Source organism: Ovis canadensis, chromosome 5 (genome assembly GCF_042477335.2).
Source record: "Ovis canadensis isolate MfBH-ARS-UI-01 breed Bighorn chromosome 5, ARS-UI_OviCan_v2, whole genome shotgun sequence".
Taxonomy (NCBI): domain Eukaryota; kingdom Metazoa; phylum Chordata; class Mammalia; order Artiodactyla; family Bovidae; genus Ovis; species Ovis canadensis.
Genome location: NC_091249.1, coordinates 28,891,359 through 28,910,140, shown reverse-complemented (window position 1 = coordinate 28,910,140; position 18,782 = coordinate 28,891,359). Strand labels below are relative to the sequence as shown.

At 49.1% G+C, this 18,782-nt stretch overlaps 1 protein-coding gene across 4 annotated transcripts in view; it reads left to right on the top strand.

The window, feature by feature from the left end:
• Positions 1–515: 515 nt before the first annotated feature.
• INSR (insulin receptor) overlaps positions 516–18,782 on the top strand; it is a 148,269-nt gene continuing 130,002 nt past the window's right edge. For 2 of the 4 annotated variants that reach the window (XM_069591149.1, XM_069591148.1), the window contains exon 1: positions 516–1,198. In XM_069591149.1, coding sequence (XP_069447250.1) covers positions 1,099–1,198 — 100 coding nt within the window. In that variant the 5' untranslated portion in view covers positions 516–1,098. The remainder of the gene's footprint in view (positions 1,199–18,782) is intronic. The other 2 variants (XM_069591147.1, XM_069591146.1) reach the window with 1 other exon arrangement.

Here is an 18,782-nt window from a genome sequence, read left to right as displayed (position 1 = left end):
ACTTTTTTTTTTTTTTGCTAGTTTCTACACTTTCTCCTAAGGGTCATTTCTCCACCTTGAACCGCGCATCGTGCGGAGGGGCCAGGCTACCCAATACTTGAGCGCACGCGGCACGCTCGTGCACGTGGCTGTCCCCAGGGGCCTGGCTCTGGGCGGGGGCGCACTCTGGGGTAGGACATCCGGGGCGCTCGAGGGCCATACTCAGTGGCCAGACTGTGACGAGGGGAAGGTGAACGCAACATTTAAGGGAGTACCAAAAAGCCGAGTAACCACGATAAACAATATTTTAATGCAATTTTTAAAAAAATAAAAATGAATTTTCTAAAGTCCCACGAAGAACAAACTAGCAAAATGTTTTAAACACGCGATCCGACTTGCTGAGTTGGTCAATCTGGGGCGCTCCCGGGCTCTGAGACAGGAGTCCTGGGGCTGTACGGGGCGCTGGGGCTGGGCAGGCATCTAGGGCGCCCCCTCGGCTACGGCGCGACGGGGGCCTCCAGCGCGGGGCCCAGGATAGGGAGACCGGCGGGCGGGCGGGGCGGCGCCTCCCCCCTGCCCGTCCTCCTTCCACCCCTCTCGGGCCTCTGCCGGGCGCCGAGTCCCTTCCGAGCCCAGATCCGCGCCGCCTTTTCCCGCGGCCCGAACGGGGCCCAGCTGACGGGCCGCGTTGTTTACGGGCCGAGCAGCCCTGGCTCCCGCCGCCTGCCCGCCACCCGCCAGCCCAGGTGCCCGCCCGCCTGTCCGCACGTCCGTTTGTCCGCGCGTCCGAAGATCGGAGCTCCGGAGCGCTCGGGGCCAAGAGCCTAGAGTCAGGGGGGCGCAGCGCGGGGCTCCGGGCCCTAAGATCGTCGGGACGGGGGCTCGGGCCGCGGGGGCCCGGAGTCGGGACCGTCTCCACCCGGCCGCGCTGCCGGATTCGTAGCAGCGGAGGCCGCGCGCCCCTCCCGGGACCGTATCTAGAGTCCTCCCGGGCGCAGGCTGCGGGACCTTGGGCTGCCCGCGTGGAAGAGAAGGACGCGCGACCCCCAGCGCCTCTGGGGCGGCCGCCTCGGAGCATGCACCCCGCCAGCCAGCGCCCCGCGGTCTGATCCTTCAGCCATGGGCGCCGGGGGCGGGAGCGGGGCGGCAGCCGTGCTGCTGCTGGTGGTCGTCGCCGCGCTGCTGGTGGGCGCCGCGGGCCACCTGTACCCTGGAGAAGGTGAGTCTGGGGGGTCCCGGAGCGGGCGGGAAGCCGCGCGGGTGGGGAGGGGACCCTTTGCCAAAATGGAACCACCCCCCGTTGTGGACGGAGTGCCGTCCTCCGTCGGAGGGCTGGTGGCTCGGACGGTTTCTCCGGCCTCGCGGGGGGCGGGAAGCCGCTGACCTTGGCCTTTGCCCGCCTGGGCTAGCGGTTCCGCGACCCGCATGCGGCCCGGGGCTGGAGGAACCTTGCCCTAGTGCCCGCCCCTCCGCGGGCGCCTCTCCCGAGAGCGCTCCTCGAACCCCCGTGTCTGGGCCTCTCTGAGCCCACCACCTGGCTCCAGAGACGGGACACACGTCCTCTCTGGGTCGCCTCCGAGAAGTAGGGTCATCGGACACTCTCACACAGCCAAATGCCCCGGGCACAGACGGTTTGGAGTGAGAATCGAGGGTGACTGACTGAAGGCAGGGTGGTCCCTTGAGATCCCAGCAGCTTGGTGACGCTCCCCCAGGGGCCGAGGAAGTGTAGAACCCGCCCCTTTCTTTCTGGTATCTAGACCCACGGCTACCCCTGACTTCAGGTCCATGTTTATACTCTGGGATTCTGTTTCCAGATGTCGGAGGCAAGCTCTAGCCCTTGGCAACAGCGCAGCTGTAGTAGCAGTAATGTTGGCTTTTATGATTATTATAGCTGGTGTCACCAGATGCCTCGGGCTGGCCGGTCTTATCTGTCTGGATCTCTGCGGCAGCCCGTGGAGGCTGATACTGTTGTTGGTCCATTTCATAGAGGAGTAAACCGAGGCTCAGGAAGGACACAGAATTCACTTGCCCCAGAATCAGAGCTAGAGAGAAGACAAACCTCTCTGGCTCTGCCCAGGGCTCTGCCCAGCTGCCCATGCCCCAGGAACCCCTGGTAACCTCCCTCCTCTACCTTTTTACCTGTCAGCTGGGCAGGTCTCTAACCTGTGGTCAGCCCAGCACCTTGCCCCCTCTCCCTTCCAATTCTCCCTCATGAGTGTCCCTGGGCTAGCAGCTCCCTGGTATGGGGAGAGGGGTAAGTCCCAGCATTTTCCTTGGGCTTGACAGCACGTCTTTCTGGCTGCAGGTCAAGGATGGAAAATCCTTGAAGAGAATATAACTGGGGTTTCCCACCATGATGGCGGAGGCCCTGCTTTCAAAATATGTGTTGGGTTACTTCTTCAGATTTCTCCATAAAAGGAAATCAGTCCCGATGAGGAAGGGGTCAGGCAGGGAAGGAACAGAAGTTCCTGAGTTGCCTGTCGGTGAGTGGGGATGCACGAGAAAGCACGTGGGGGCTCTGGAGTTGACAAACCGGGTTTGTGGAGCACCTTTGCCAATTAGGCAACGTCTCCAAGCACCCAAGTGCCTGGTATACAGTGAGTGCTCCTCCAAGGAAGGGTAGCAGTGGATTTAGGCTCTTGTTAAAAAAAACAAAACAAAACAAAACACAAAAACCCAGACCAGCTGTTAGATCTGTGTCCAGCTTTGTGTGTCCATGCCCGTGTGTGTCTGTGTGTGGGTGCAGACCTGTATATGCATGCCGTTCCTTGCTCCTCTGTTCCTGGTAGCTTTAGGAATTAATGGTGGATTTGTACCTGGGCTGGCTTTCCTGGTGGCTCAGATGGTAAAGAATCTGCCTGTAGGAGCCTGGGTTTGATCCCTGGATCGGGAAGATCCCCTGGAGAGGGGAATGGCTATCCACTCCAGTATTCTTGCCCAGAGAATCTCATGGACAGAGGAGCCTGGTGGGCTACAGTCCATGGGGTCCCAAAGAGTCTGATACGACTGATCGACTTTCACTTTCAGGGGTCAGTGGATGGATTTGCCACTTCTTGCATGTTTATAGCTTCCACGAGGGAGAGGCTTATGTTTCTCTGTTCACTGCCACAGTTCCAGAGTCTAGAGCAGCCCCTGACACCTAGGAGATGCTTGATACATTTATTTATTTTGACCGTGCTGGGTCTTCATTGCTGTGCTGGGCTTTTCTCTAGGTGTGAGGATCGAGGCTACTCTCTAGTTGCTGTGCATGGGATGGGCTTCTCATTCCAGTGGCTTCTCTTGTTGTGGAGACCGGGCTCCAGGGCACGCGGCTCCAGTAGTTGTGGCTCGTGTGCTCAATAGTTGTGGCTCCCTGGCCCCCGAGCGCAGGCTCAGCAGCTGTGGCACTCGGGCTTAGCTGCTGTGCAGCACACGTGGTCTTCCCATACCAGAGGTCGAACCCCTGTCCTCAGCATTGGCAGGAGGATTTGTCGCCCTTGGACCACCAGGGAAGTCCTAAATATTTGTTCTAGATCCAACTCCTGTCCTTCCTGTTCTTCCCAGGAGTCCAAGTCATGGCTCCTTTATTCTTCAGATAAAACCTAGCTGACACAAATACAAGCAAATTCTACACACTCGGCATTGATAATCTCGATTAATCCTCACCACAGCCCTCCGAGGTAAGGTTTATCATCCATTTCGAAGGTGAGGAACTTGGATGAGGTGGCAGTGCTGAGATGAGAACTCCGGTTTGTTAATAAAAGGTTTCTTAACAGAAGGTTCTTCTTGGGACTCTGAGCCTCCCCGCCCTAACCCCTGTGGTATAAAGGTTAACAAAATACTCTCGAATAAATGACATGTGATGCCCTTCGGAGGTTTGGGGAGGGGCAAGGAACTTTCCGGATCGTTGGTTAATCTCCAGCAGCAAGCAGTGTGGCATTCTGTCTGGGGTGGGGGTGGGGTCGATGGAGATCAGTGGGATTTTGAAGGACTGAGGACTCTCTCCTCGATGTCACATGGGATGGGCCAGCCCATTTCATCCCCCCTGTGGAGTCTCTGTGGCTTGGCTGAACTGGGCAGTGGTTTTCCCTCCCATGTCTCCTTGGGTTGACCCACTCTGGCCCGAGATGACCCAGGAGCACTGCAAAGTCAGAGAATGAAGGCAAAGTGGGATTAATTATAGTGGAAACTGAATCTTGGCAGGGGCAGTGAATTGATGAGTTGAGGTGCTAGATGTTGCTTTTGGATCCCCTTACATCTCGAGGTGGAATCTAGTGTTTCTCTTGTGGTTCTCTGGTGCACTCTGGGACCCTCAGATCAGAACTTCTGCTCTCTGGGTCAGTTCTCTGAGGTTCTTCCTAGTCTTTGCTTCCCTCCTGGTGACCTGCCTCTCGACCCTGCCCTGCTCATTCATAGAGGTCACTGGGGGCGAGCCTCACCCCATGGGCCCCCACCTCACTCCACTTCCTCATTGACATCCTTTATTTTTTGGCTAGAATAGACCTTCTCAATTTCCGTGCTCTTGATCTACGAGGTTGGATAGTTCTTGGTTGCAGGGGGCTGTCTTGTGTATCTTAAGATGTTGCTCACTGTCTGCGGTCTCTGACCAGTAGCAACGCCCCTCTCCAAGTCATGACCACTAAAAAGTGTCTGCAGACACCACCAACTGTCCTCTGATTGAGAACCACTGCTTTTGGTGCTAGTGGTAAAGAACCTACCTGCCAATGCAGGGGACACATGAGGTGTGGGTTCAATCCCTGGATCAGGAAGCTCCCCTGGAGGAAGGCATGGCAACCTGCTCCAGTATGCTTGCCTGGGAAATCTCATGGACAGAAGACCCTGCCAAGCTGCAGTCGATGGGGTCATAAAGAGTCAGACACGACTGAAGTGACTTAGTATGCAGGACACTTATCCACTTAGGTCCCCTCCTCTCTCCCCTCTGTTCAGGGATCTCCATCCACCCAGAAGCCTTTTTCTTTTCAGCCTATAAACACTCAATACTCCCCAGGACCCCGGTACCCACCACCCACCTTTTGCCTTCCTCTGTCAAGCCTCCCCCAACCGCTGATGGGCACTCATCACCCTTGCTCTCTCACCTTTCACCCACTGCTCTGCCCACAGCATCTGGCTTGTGTCTCCATTGCTTTGCCCATGGTGCTAACCAAAGTCATTCCTCACCTACCAATGGCAGCCTCACCCCAGCTGACTTCTCTGGGTTTTGCTTCCCCTCTCCTGGTGAGTTTTCACCTGTCCCTGGCTCCTCCCATTCTCTCTCTTCTTTTCCTCTGCTCCTTTTCTGGGCTTATTATCTTGGCCTTCATTGACGGCCATTCCCTACTCTGACTCTCTCTCTTACGCTCACTTGTTAATTTATATGTGGTCAAAGTCTTTAGAACAGGGGTCGAACCCTGCCCGCCCACGCCTGTTTTTGTAAATAAAGTTTTATTGGCACGCCGCCATGCCGGTTGGTTCATGCATCCTCTATCGCTGCTTTCGTGCTCTAAGGGCAGAGTTGAACGGTTGTGATCGCGTGGCTCCCAACAATATTTACACTTGGGCCCTTTCCAGAGAAAGTTTGCCGACTCTGGATTTAGAACAAACTCCTCGAGGATCGTTATGACATGCCTCATAGCTTGTGTGGTCCCTGGTTCGACTTTGAATGAATCAAGTTAAATGAAATGCCCAGGAAAAACACTGTGTTTTTCCCTTTACAGATCAAGCCTTATTAAAGAAACTGATACCATTTGCTGTGCTGAATGTATGGGTTCTGATGGTGAGAAAATAACAGTGATGTTCCTTCTTTGGGTGTGTCTGTCTGAGAGATCTTTGAGTTTATTTGTTTAAACCGTCTTCTTGGCATTGAATGAGGACTCTGTGCTATCAGCCCTGTCTCTAGTGCCAAGAGAAAGTGTTATCTGCTGGGAGATACCACTTGCGGGGCCTCTTGAGAACCCCTTATGTAAATTTCTATGAAGAACACAGTGGGAGTGACTTGCTTTATGTTTTGCAATTGGATCATATTTATGGTTTTCAAATTAAAATAATAACTGCATTCTCATTGCAAAAAAAAATTGCACAAGTTTGCCGGGGGGGGGGGGGAATAAAAGTTCCCTTTTGTCCCTAAAACCACTGTGTTTCTGTCGTGGGAGATGACTATGCTATGTTTGGACTTCCCAGGTGGCCCAGTGGCAAAAAATTCACCTGCCAATGCAGGAGACACAGGTTTGATCCCTGGGTCGGGAAAATGCCCTGGAGAAGGACATGGCAACCTACTCCAGTATTCTTGCCTAGATAATCCCATGGACAGAGGAGCCTGGCAGGTTCAGTCCCCTGGGGTCCCAAAGAGTCAGACGTGACTCAGCTTATACATGTGCACACGCACACACACAGGTGCGTGTCCTATTCTGGTGTGTATCTTTTTGTTTTGTTTCAAGTATTTCTTTCTTTATTTGGCTGCTTCAGGTCTTAGTTGTGGTGCATGGGCTTCTCTCTAGTAGTGGCATCTGGGCTCTAGAGCTGGGGATTTCAGTTGTTGTAGCACACGGGCTTAGCTGCCCAGCAGCATGTGGGATCTTAGTTCTCCCAACCAGGGATCAAACCTGTATCCCCTGCATTGGAAGGCAGATTCTTAACCAGTGGACCTCCAGGGACATCCCTGTTTGGTGTGGATCTTTAAATATTTTTATTATAAAAATGGTGGTACAGTAAATCTGACTTTTTTTTTGGTGTGTACAGGTTTTGCATTTTAATCCCTGCGTAGAACTGTGTAGCTGTCCCCACAGTTAGGACACGGAAGTGTCCCATCTACCGCCACCCAGTCTCCTTCTGCTGCTGCTGCTTCAGTCGTGTCCGACTCTGTGCGACCCCATAGATGGAGGCCCACTGTCCCTGGGATTCTCCAGGCAAGAATACTGGAGTGGGTTGCCATTGCCTTCTCCAATGCATGAAAGTGAAAAGCGAAAGTGAAGTCGCTCAATAGTGCTCACTTTTAGCGACCCCATGGACTGCAGCCTACCAGGCTCCTCCGTCCATGGGATTTTCTAGCCACCCCTTAATTGTAATGCCATCCCTACCTCAAACCCCTGGCAGCATTTTGCATCCCTATAGTTTTCGCTAGATTTTTAAAAGTGTCTTAATTCCTGCGACTTCCCTGGTGGTCCAGTGGCTAAGACTCCATATTCCCAATGCAAGGGGCCTGGGTTTAATCCCTGGTCAGGGACTTAAGATCCCACATGCTGTAACCAAACATCCCACAAGCCACAGTTAAGACCCAGGGCAGCCAAATAAATGAATAAATATTTTTAATAAGTATCTTATAATTGGATCAATAGTCTTAAGCTTGAAAACTTCATTACTCATAAAGTGAAGTGAAAGTGAAGTTGCTCAGCCATGTCCGACTCTTTGCGACCCCGTGGACTGTAGCCCACCAGGCTCCTCTGTCCATGGGATTCTCCAGGCAAGAATACTGGAGTGGGTTGCCATTTCCTTCTCCAGGGGATCTTCCCGACCAAGATTCTCATTTTTTCTGGATTCCATATTTGTGAATTCACCTATTTGTGAAATTTATTTGGCTTCTCTGGTGGCTCAGATGGTAAAGAATCCCCCTGCAATGTGGGAGACCTGAGTTCGATCCCTGAATTGGGAACATCCCCTGGAGGAGGGAATGGCAACCCACTCCAGAATTCTTGTCTGGAGAATCTCCATGGATAGAGGAGCCTGGCAGGCTGCAGTCCATGGGGTCGCAAAGAGTCAGACACGACTGAGTGACTAAGCACAGTAAAGCACATTTGTAATTCCAAAATAAATACTCAGAGCTTTAATGGTTATTCCTGGACATGCACCAGGAGGCACAAGTGCAAAAAATTGGGATCATCTGACAGGCATGTTCCAGCTCAGATCAAACAAGGTGACATCTTGCATCTCGTTCCATCTCTCCTGTTGTGGATTCATGAATCCCCAAGGATTAAGACAGACATCCTTAAAATTTTTTTTAATTGAAGTATACTTGGTTCACAATGTTGTGTTAGTTTCTGGCGTACAGCAAAGTAATTCAGTTCTATATATGTGCACGTTTGTTGGTCAGTCACTCCATCGTGTCCAACTCTTTGCAACCCCATGGACTGTAGCCCGCTAGGCTCCTCTGTCCATGGGATTTCCCAGGCAAGAATACTGAAGTGGGTTGCCATTTCCTCCTCCAGGGGATCTTCCTGACCCAGGGATCAAACTCACATTTCCTGCATTGGCAGGTGGATTCCTTACCGCTGAGCCACCTGGGAAGCCCTTGAGAGATGAGAGATGGCCGAGAGCCCCTAGCTGTGTTTCAAGGAGCAGGGAGGTCCTCCTGTGTTCTGCTGACCCTGGTGCTGAGCCATTCCCCGTAGCTGTTGGAGCTTCTAGAAACCTATTTTGTTTCCAGCGGAGTAAGATTTGTTCTGTGTTGCCCAGTGCAGACTGGATATGAGTTCCAGGTGGAGTTCGAGGCAGACTGATGAGGATTAAAATTTGTTGTCAAATCGGAGCCTTTCTTTCGATTTGTTCAGGGGATGGTATCCTATCAGGTTGAGAGGGTACCTTCTGTTTCGTGTTCAGGAAGAGCAGGCTGTTACCAGGAAGTGCTTGCTTCTCTCCCATGCCTTTGTGAGAAGGTGGAAAACATAGGTACTTTCGAAAAACTGTGTTTATTCGGAGTGTGGGAAAAGGTAGTGGTTGGACGCAAAGGGATAAAGAAAGCAGGGCTCTCCCTGTTTTCTGATGGCCTTTCTGTAACTTCTTGTTGCTAATCTGTTTTCAACCATGGATCTGGTTTCCTTGCAGGAGATTAGAAAACGGATAAATTCTCACCAAGAGGTTTCTTCCTAATTATATCCAGTTACATGGTATTGAAGACATCTGCTCCTTTTTTTTGTTGTTGTTGTTCTTACAAGACTTCTCTTGGTTTTCTTTTTTAAAACTTTGTTGTTTATTTTTGACTTCACTGGGTCTTCATTGTTGCAGGTGGGCTGCTCTCTAGTTGCGGTGCGCTGGCTTCTCATTGAAGCGGCTTCTCTAGTTGCGGAGCACAGACTCTAGGGTGTGCAAGCTTCTGCAGCTGCAACACTCAGGTTCAGTAGTTGCTCCACAGCATGTGGGATCATCCCTGGACCAGGGATCAAACCTGTGTCCCCTGCATTGGCAGGCTGATTCCAAGAAAAGTCCCAAGACTTCTCTTGGTATTTTTTTCTGGTGTCTTTTGTGGCATGATCTGTATACATGAGAAGGTAGGACTCTTGAAATGGCATGGAAGGCCCTTTTAACCTCGTGATTTGATGGGTGATGTCCTTGGGGTGGTCTATACAGAGGTATGGAATTGACTGGAGGGATTAGCCTAGCTGTTCCAGAGCTTTCAGAGAAGCTCGTGGAAGATATAGGTGTCAGGGTGACTGTGGGTCTTTGGTCCTCTCTCTGGTTCCCTGGTCTTAAATACTGTGCTCTCCAGACCTCCCATACCCCTTCCATCCTTTTATCCTCTTGGTTTTAGCACATACTGTCATCCCTTCTGCCTGCAACCACCCCTCTCCCCAAGCTCCGGGTCTACATCTTCCTAGCACCCACTGGATCCGCATCCCAAAGGCCCCCACAGGCTCATTGTACCCCAGTCTGAGCCTGTTGTCTTGCCACTGGTTCTATCTGGCCCTTTCCAGGTTCATCAACAACGGTGCCTCAGCCCCCGCCCCCACCCCACCTCCCTGGGGACTGAGTCTGCATTGATGCTGGTTTCTTAGATGACTCTGTGGTCTTGTCTGTTTCCTTTCGCACCCACCCCATGACAGGCCCCTTAGGCCAAGCCATAGAGGTGGTTCCAGAGTGCCCTGTCTAGTACCTTCTCTTCCCTACCACCAGAGAGATTTTTCTACTTGCTGCTTCGGTCCATCTACAGCTGCCAGCTCAATCAGCCCATCCTCCTGGCAATTGAGACTGGCCTTATCTGGGCAGCATGCGGTCTCAATTCCCTGACTTCATGACTGCACTTCCTTGGGGTTCTTTCTTCTTTATGTGCTTGCGTTTGCTTCCTGTGCCCCAAGGACCTTTCTTCCTTCTTTTCACCCATGGATTCCTACTTTTTCCTCAAGGAACTGGCTCAGAGGCCTCCTTCCTCCCTTCTCTGGCTTCATCACCCAGCCCATTCTCCTTCCCTTTCAGCACAGATTGGGTGTATCTGTCTGGGTCCCCATAGACATTGGTCTGCCCAGTGGAGGTGCATTCTAGTGAAACGCTGACTACACGGTAAATGAAACCATACTCTAAGTGTGGGTTGGAGAAGGGCTTGATACATGTTTGTCTAAAGTAGGAAGCAGTCTATCCTGGAGTGGGCAGGTCCTGGAAAGGAGGGGAAAAGAACTGTTGTGGTCTGAATTGCTACCTCCCTGCTCCCCATTCATTGGTTGAGACCTTAACTCCTCAACGTGGCTGTATTTGGAGAGAGAGCTTTTAGGAGGTAATTAAAGTTAAATGAGGTCACGAGAGGGCAGCCCTAAACCAATAGGACTGGTGGCCTCACAACGAGGAGGGACTTCCCTGGTGGTCCAGTGGTTAAGACTCTGACCTCCCAAAGCAGGGGTCCCAGGTTCGATCCTTGGTCAGGGAACTAGATTCCACATGCCACAGCTAAAGATCACATGTGCTGCGACTAAGACCGGGTGGAGCCAAGTAAATTAAAAAACAAAACAACAATCAACAACCCCAAAGAAGGCAACTAATGGTATTGATCCTGGAACAGAATGCTCAGAGGAACAGGTGGGGCTGGAGAGGTGACCCAGGTTGGGTAGACTGTATGTTTGTCTTACGTGAGTCCCTGTCATATCCTTGGGGACCTCATTTAAAATGCAGATTCGCGGGCTGGGCTCCCAGTTCAGTTCAGTCGCTCAGTCATGTCCGACTCTTTGTGACCCCATGAATCGCAGCACGCCAGGCCTCCCTGTCCATCATCAACTCCCGGAGTTCACTCAGACTCACGTCCATCAAGTCAGTGATGCCATCCAGCCATCTCATCCTCTGTCGTTCCCTTCTCCTCCTGCCCCCAATTCCTCCCAGCATCAGAGTCTTTTCCAATGAGTCAACTCCTTGCATGAGGTGGCCAAAGTAGTGGGGTTTCAGCTTCAGCATCATTCCCTCCAAAGAAATCCCAGGGCTGATCTCCTTCAGAATGGACTGGTTGGATCTCCTTGCAGCCCAAGGGACTCTCAAGAGTCTTCTCCAACACCACAGTTCAAAAGCATCAATTCTTCGGCGCTCAGCTTTCTTCACAGTCCAACTCTCACATCCATACATGACCACAGGAAAAAACATAGCCTTGACTAGGTGGACCTTTGTTGGCCAAGTTATGTCTCTGCTTTTGAATATGCTATCTAGGTTGATCATAACTTTTCTTCCAAGGGGTAAGCCTCTTTTAATTTCATGGCTGCAGTCACCATCTGCAGTGCTTTTGGAGCCCCCCAAAATAAAGTCTGACACTGTTTCCACTGTTTCCCCATCTATTTCCCATGAAGTGATGGGACCAGATGCCATGATCTTCGTTTTCTGAATGTCGAGCTTTAAGCCAACTTTTTCACTCTCCTCTTTCACTTTCATCAAGAGGCCTTTTAGTTCCTCTTCACTTTCTGTCATAAGGGTGGTGTCATCTGCATATCTGAGGTTATTGCTATTTCTCCTGGCAATCTTGATTCCAGCTTGTGTTTCTTCCAGCCCAGCATTTCTCATGATGTACTCTGCATAGAAGTTAAATAAGCAGGGTGACAATATACAGCCTTGACGTACTCCTTTTCCTATTTGGAACCAGTCTGTTGTTCCATGTCCAGTTCAAACTGTTGCTTCCTGACCTGCTTATAGGTTTCTCAAGAGGCAGGTCAGGTGGTCTGGTATTCCCATCTCTTGAAGAATGTTCCACAGCTTCTTGTTATCCACACAGTCAAAGGCTTTCGCATAGTCAATAAAGCAGAAATAGATGTTTTTCTGGAACTCTATTGCTTTTTCAATGATCCAACAGATGTTGGTAATTTGACCTCTGGTTCCTCTGCCTTTTCTAAATCCAGCTTGAACATCTGGAAGTTCACGGTCCACGTATTGCTGAAGCCTGGCTTGGAGAATTTTGAGCATTACTTTACCAGCATGTGAGATGAGTGCAACTGTGTGGTAGTTTGAGCATTCTTTGGCATTGCTTTTCTTTGGGATTGGAATGAAAACTAACCTTTTCCAGTCCTGTGGTCACTGCTGAGTTTTCTGAATTTGCTGGCATATTGAGTACAGCACTTTCACAGCATCATCTTTCAGGATTTGAAATAGCTCAACTGGAATTCCATCACCTCCACTAGCTTTGTTTGTAGTGACGCTTTCTAAGGCCCACTTGACTTCACATTCCAGGATGTCTGGCTCTAGGTGAGTGATCACACCATTGTGCTTATCTTGGTTGTGAAGATCTTTTTTGTATAGTTCTTCTGTGTATTCTTGCCACCTCCTCTTAATATCTTCTGCTTCTGTTAGGTCCATACCATTTCTGTCCTTTATCGAGCCCATCTTTGCATGAAATGTTCCCTTGGTGCCTCTAATTTTCTTGAAGAGATCTCTAGTCTTTCCCATTCTGTTCTTTTCCTCTATTTCTTTGCATTGATCGCTGAGGAAGGCTTTCTTATCTCTTCTTGCTATTCTTTGGAACTCTGCATTCAGATGCTCCCAGAGACATTAATTCATTTGGTCCAGAGCTGGGCCTGAGAACCTGCATTTTAACATACACCACTCCCCCCGCCAACACTCCAGGTGATTCTGATGGTCCACAGAAAATTTTTATTAAAGGAGGCGATACTCTATTTTTTAAAAAATATTTATTTATTTATTTATGGCTGTGCTGGGTCTCCTTTGCTGCGTGGGCTTTTTCCGCTTGTTTTGGTAAACAGGCGTTACTCTCCAGTCGCGGTGTGCAGACTCCTGATTACAGTGGCTTCTCTTGTTGCAAAGTATGGACTCTAGGGTGCTTGGGCTTTCGCAGTTGTGGCTCTTGGGCTCCGTAGTTGTGACTTCCGGGATCTGGAGCACAGGGTCAGTAGTTGTGACACATGGGCTTAGTTGCTCTGAGGCATGTGGGATCTTCCCAGATCAGGGATCGAACCCGTGCCTTCTGCATTGACAGGCAGATTCTTTACCACTGAGTCACCAGGGAAGCCCTCCACTGAGTATTTTGGGAAATGCTGTGTGATGACTAAGGACACAGGTGTGGGAATCCTAAGGACCTACGTGTAATGGACTGAATTTTGTCCCTCCCCCCAAACTCCCATGCTGAAGTCCCAACCCTCTAACATCTCAGAATGTGACTGTCTTTGGGGATTGGGTCTTTAAAGAGGCAGTCAAGGTGAAATGAGATAACCAGCGTGGCTTCTAAGCTAATCAGTCATGTGCTCAGTCATGTCCTTCTCTTTGCGGCCCCATGGAGTGCGGCCAGCCAGGCTCCTCTGTCCATGGGATTTCCCAGGCAAGAACACTGGAGTGGGTTGCTGGTTCCTCCTGCAGGGGATCTTCCTGACCCAGGGATTGAATTCACATCTCCTGCACTGCAGGCAGGTTCTTCAGCGGTGAGCCACCTGGGAAGCCCATTTGCTGCTAAGACTGATGTCTTTATAAGAGATTAGGATGCAGACGCACCCAGAGGGAAGAGCATGTGGGCCGTCTACAAGCCAAGCAGAGAGGCTTCAGAAAGAATCAATTCTGCTGACACCTTAATCTTGGACTTCTGGCCTCCAGAATTGGGAGAAAATAAATTCCTTTTGTTTAAGCCAGCTGGTCTGTGATTGTTTGTTAGGGATGGCGCAGTAGACTAATATGCTGGGTTTAAATCCCAGCTCTATCTCCTTCTGGCCTCGTGACCTTGAGGAGGACATGTTTCTTTCTGAGCCTCAGTTTCTTTACTCTTTGCGGAAATCTGTCTTGGTGACAGTTTGCCTGTTGCCCAGACCCCAGTCTTGTGCATCTCACACCTCAGGGTATTTACTGCCCTTCTGTGTCCAGCCATTTCCAGCAGAATCCATCTCACACACTTTCATTGCTGTTGTTCAGTTGCCAAGTCGTGTTCAATTCTTTGAGACCCCGCGGACTGTAGCACACCAGGCTTCCCTGTCCCTCACCATCTCTTGGAGTTCGCCCAAGTTCATGTCCATTGAATCGGTGATGACATCCAACCATCTCATCTCTGTCATCCCCTTTTCCTCCTGCCCTCGATCTTTCCCAGCATCAGGGTCTTTTCCAATGAGTCACCTCTGTGCAAGAGGTGGACAAAGTATTGGAGCTTCAGCTTTAGCATCGGTGCTTCCAGTGTATATTCAGGGTGGATTTCCTTTAGGATTGACTGGTTGGATCTCCTTGCAGTCCAAGAGACTCTCAAGAGTCTTCTCCAGCACCACAATTCAAAAGCATCAATTCTTTGGCACTCAGCCTTCTTTATGGTCCAACTCTCATATCTGTACATGACTACTGGAAAAACCATAGCGTTGACGATATAGACCTTTGTCAGCAAAGGGATGTCTCTGCTTTTTAATATGCTATCTAGGTTCTGGCTGAAGTCAGTTTTAAAAGCCAGTCTTAAAAGCAGGCAGGTGGAGACTCATAAGGGTATCTGGCACCTCGGTGTGCCCAAGTTCTAATTTCTGAAGGGAATAAATCTGGGAATTGGTTCCAAGTAGCTTGGAGTAAAGAACTGATAACGTGTACATGGCTGGACGCTGGTTCTCCTCTATTCTTCCTACCCTTCATCACGTGGTTATCATCATTTATAGATGAGGAAACTGAGGCACACAGACATTAAATATATGACTCAGGATTATACTGTTGGCAGGTGCCCGTGCTGGAGTGGGAGGCCAGACTGTTGGGTTTCTCTCTCTCTTTAAAAAAAATTATCTATTTATTTTTGGCTGCACCAGCTCTTAGCTGTGCCACACAGGATCTTCCATCTTTGTTGAGGCGCTCAAGATCTTTACTTGCAGCACGTGAACTCTCAGTTGCGTGTGTGGGATCTAGTTCCCTGATCGGGGATGGAACCCAGGCCCCCTGGATTGTGAGTGTGGAGTCTTGGCCACTGGACCGCTAGGGAAGTTCCCAGATCTGTTGGATTTCTAGTGTGCCCTGAAACTGTTGTGGGTGGTGGCCTGACACCTGAACCCAAGACTTGTTGGCCAGGACTCATGAATTTTGGAAGAAGCAGTGTTAAGACCGGAAAGAATGCAGAGAGCAACGCGTGGCCCCGGAAGAGGCCACCAGGGAGCATTTGAAGAATGTTTGAAGAATGTACAGGCTTGAAAGCAAAAAGTATAACTCTTAGCGTTGTAAAGAAGTTTCAGAATCTTCTAGACCTCTCCCTCCCAGATCCTCAGTACTTACTTGCTGTTTTCATGGTGAAGAGAAAACCAGGGAAGAGGGGACAGTTTCCAAGATGGCTCTCGTATCTGTCTTCTCTCCAGCTGCAAAATTCATAGATTCTTCTGGCCAAGAGGGGGAACTTCAAGACTAGCACTGTCTGCTTTGATGGAAATAGTCTATAGTTGCACTATCCAATATGGTGGCCCATATCCACATGGTGCTCTTGAAATTGTGGCCAGGCCAAATAGACTTTTACTTTAATAGTCTGTATAGTCAAAGCTATGGTTTTTCCGGTAGTGATGTATAGATGTGAGAGCTGGACCATGACGAGGGCTGAGTGCTGAAGAATGGATGCTTTTGAATTGTGGTGCTGGAGAAGACTTCTTTAGAGTCCCTTAGACTGCAAGGAGATCAAACCAGTCAATCCTAAAGGAAATCAATCCTGAACATTCATTGGAAGGACTGATGCTGAAGCTCTAGTACTTTGGCCACCTGATGCGAAGAGCCAACTCATTGGAAAAGACCCTGATGCTAGAAAATATTGAAGGCCAAAGAAGGGCGCGACAGAGGAAGAGATAGTTGGATGGCATCATTGACTCAATAGACATGAGTCTGGGAAAATTCAGGGAGATAGTGGAGGACAGGGAAGCCTATTGTGGTGCAGTCCATGGGGTCAAAAAGAGTCGGATGTGACTTAGACTGAACCACAACAAACTTTAATTCATTGAAACGTAAATGTGAAAAAAAGAAACATAAAGTCTTGTTTAACTTTAGTTGATTGAAATGTCAGGAAATCAACCCTTGATTCTGTTATTGAACAACTCTTTTTGGGAGGGATACAAAGAACCCTATATTTTCAATGATTCATTTTGTGGAATATGCATATCCTGATTGAGTATTTCTGATCAAAATTTAGCATCTAAATTGAGATATGTTGGAAGTGTATAATACACATGGCATTTGGGAGGCATAATGCGAAAAAAAATCTTGCAGTTCTTTTTTTTTTAGTATTGCTTACATGCAAAAGTGAAATTTTTGGATACATTGGATTAAGTATATTTAATTTCAGTGTTTCTTTTTTACTTTTTAAGAGAAAATTTAAAATTCTATCATGTTTCTATCAGATAAGGCTATTCTAGACCCTATACACCCTGGCAACCTACAGCGATGAGCTGTAGCTTGCTGTCACTCTTGACCTTCCAATGAAGTAGGCAGAACAGAATAATTCTTATTGCTGTTTGTATAGGTTTTAGTCCTGGTGTCACCTCCTCTGGGAAGCCCTCCTCGACTGTCCCAGGCTTAGTCAAGTAGCTTGTCTTTTTATGATTTCTTCTACCTTTGACACTGTCCTTCATGAACTGAGATGTCTTCCTCAGTTATCCCTTCAGTTGATTTGAATAGTTAATAGCAACTAGAGTCTCTGAGACCCAGGGCAGCCTGTATCCTATTCTTTTAAGCACTTCCAGTCCCTGGAACAGTGGAAACAGGTTTTCAGCAGACAGGTGCTGCAGGAGTGAATGAAGAAAACCGTCTTTAGCAAGCTTCCTCTCTGTTGTCCTTGCACAGACATTGTTTCATTGTTTCCTTATTTAAGTCACATTCACCTGCTTCTTCATTAGGTATGTTTTTGAAAAAAACAGAGGTGGAGAGACTGTAGCATAGTTACAGCATAAACTTTGCCTTTAATTGCTGGGTTGAAATCTCAGTTACCCCTTACAACTCATTCCGCCTGAATCTTGACTTGCTCATCACAAAAATGGGCATGGACCATTTTGTTTATCTACTTCCTCTGGGATTAGTTCTAGAATTCATCAAGAGAGAACTTCCCTGGTGGTATAGTAGATATGAATCCGCCTGCCAGTGCAGGGAATATGGGTTCGATCCCTGGTTTGGGAAGATTCCACATGCCCCAGGGCAACTAAGCTCGAGTGCCACAGTTACAGAGCCCCAGTTTTAGAGCCTCAGAGCCGCAACTACTGAGCCTGTGTGCCTAAGTCTGCGTCTGCAGCAACAGAAGCCACCGCGATGAGGAACCTGAGCATTGCAACTAGAGGGGAGCCCCTGCTCACCACAACCAGAAAAAGCCCGTGCCTAGCAACGAAGACGGAACGCAACCAAAACTTGAATAAATAATTTAAAAAGAGAGAGAGAACGTGTCTGCCAGAACGTGACCAAGTGCCTCACATAGTGATTGTGTTAGCTGTCACCAGGACTGCCCTCCTCCCCTGATCCCCCTGGTCCTTCCCTATCTGTGTGTAGAGTGATGGTTGACCAGGTGCCACTTACTGAGGACCTGAAGCATCCTTCAGTTTCCCACCCAGAGATCTTAAAAACCAGTGCAAGGTCCTACATATATTACTGGCACCACTTCTAACATCCTCTCGGTATTTTCTGTCCCTGCAGTAAATTGCTCTATTGTCTTATACGAATAGGGACACATACAGCTTTAATGAGGAGAAGGAAATGGCAACCCTCTCCAGTATCCTTGCCTGGGAAATCTCATGGACAGAGGAGCCTGGTGGGCTGCAGTCCATGGGGTAGCCAAGAGCTGGACACGACTGAGCAGCAAACAACCACCACCACTGCTATGCTTTAATGACTTTGACTCAAGTCATTGGAGTCATTGGAGGTTAAAAAATAAAGCAATTCTTTGTTGTCCCGGGTGGTTATAGTCATTTAATTTTTAAACAACAACTTTATTGAGAGCTAATTAAATACATACAATTCACCTGTTTAAAGTTTACCATTTAGAGGTTCTTCAAGGCAATGGCACCCCACTCCAGTACTCTTGCCTGGAAAATCCCATGGATGGAGGAGCCTGGTGGGCTGCGGTCCATGGGGTCGCTAAGAGTTGGATACAACTGAGTGACTTCACTTTCACTTTTTTACTTTCATGCATTGGAGAAGGAAATGGCAACCCACTCCAGTGTTCTTGCCCGGAAAATCTCATAGACGGAGGAGCCTGGTAGGCTGCGGTCCATGAGGTCGCTAAGAGTCTGACACGACTGAGCGACTTCACTTTCACTTTTCTCTTTCATCCATTGGAGAAGGAAATGGCAACCCACTCCAGTGTTCTTTTTTTCTTTTTTTTTTAGTTTTTTATTTTTTTTAATTTTAAAATCTTTAATTCTTACATGTGTTCCCAAACATGAACCCCCCTCCCACCTCCCTCCCCATAACATCTCTGTGGGTCATCCCCATGCACCAGCCCCAAGCATGCTGTATCCTGCGTCAGACATAGACTGGCGATTCAATTCTTACATGATAGTATACATGTTAGAATGCCATTCTCCAAAATCATCCCACCCTCTCCCTCTCCCTCTGAGTCCAAAAGTCCATTATACACAGCTGTGACTTTTTTCCTGTCTTGCATACAGGGTCGTCATTGCCATCTTCCTAAATTCCATATATATGTGTTAGTATACTGTATTGGTGTTTTTCTTTCTGGC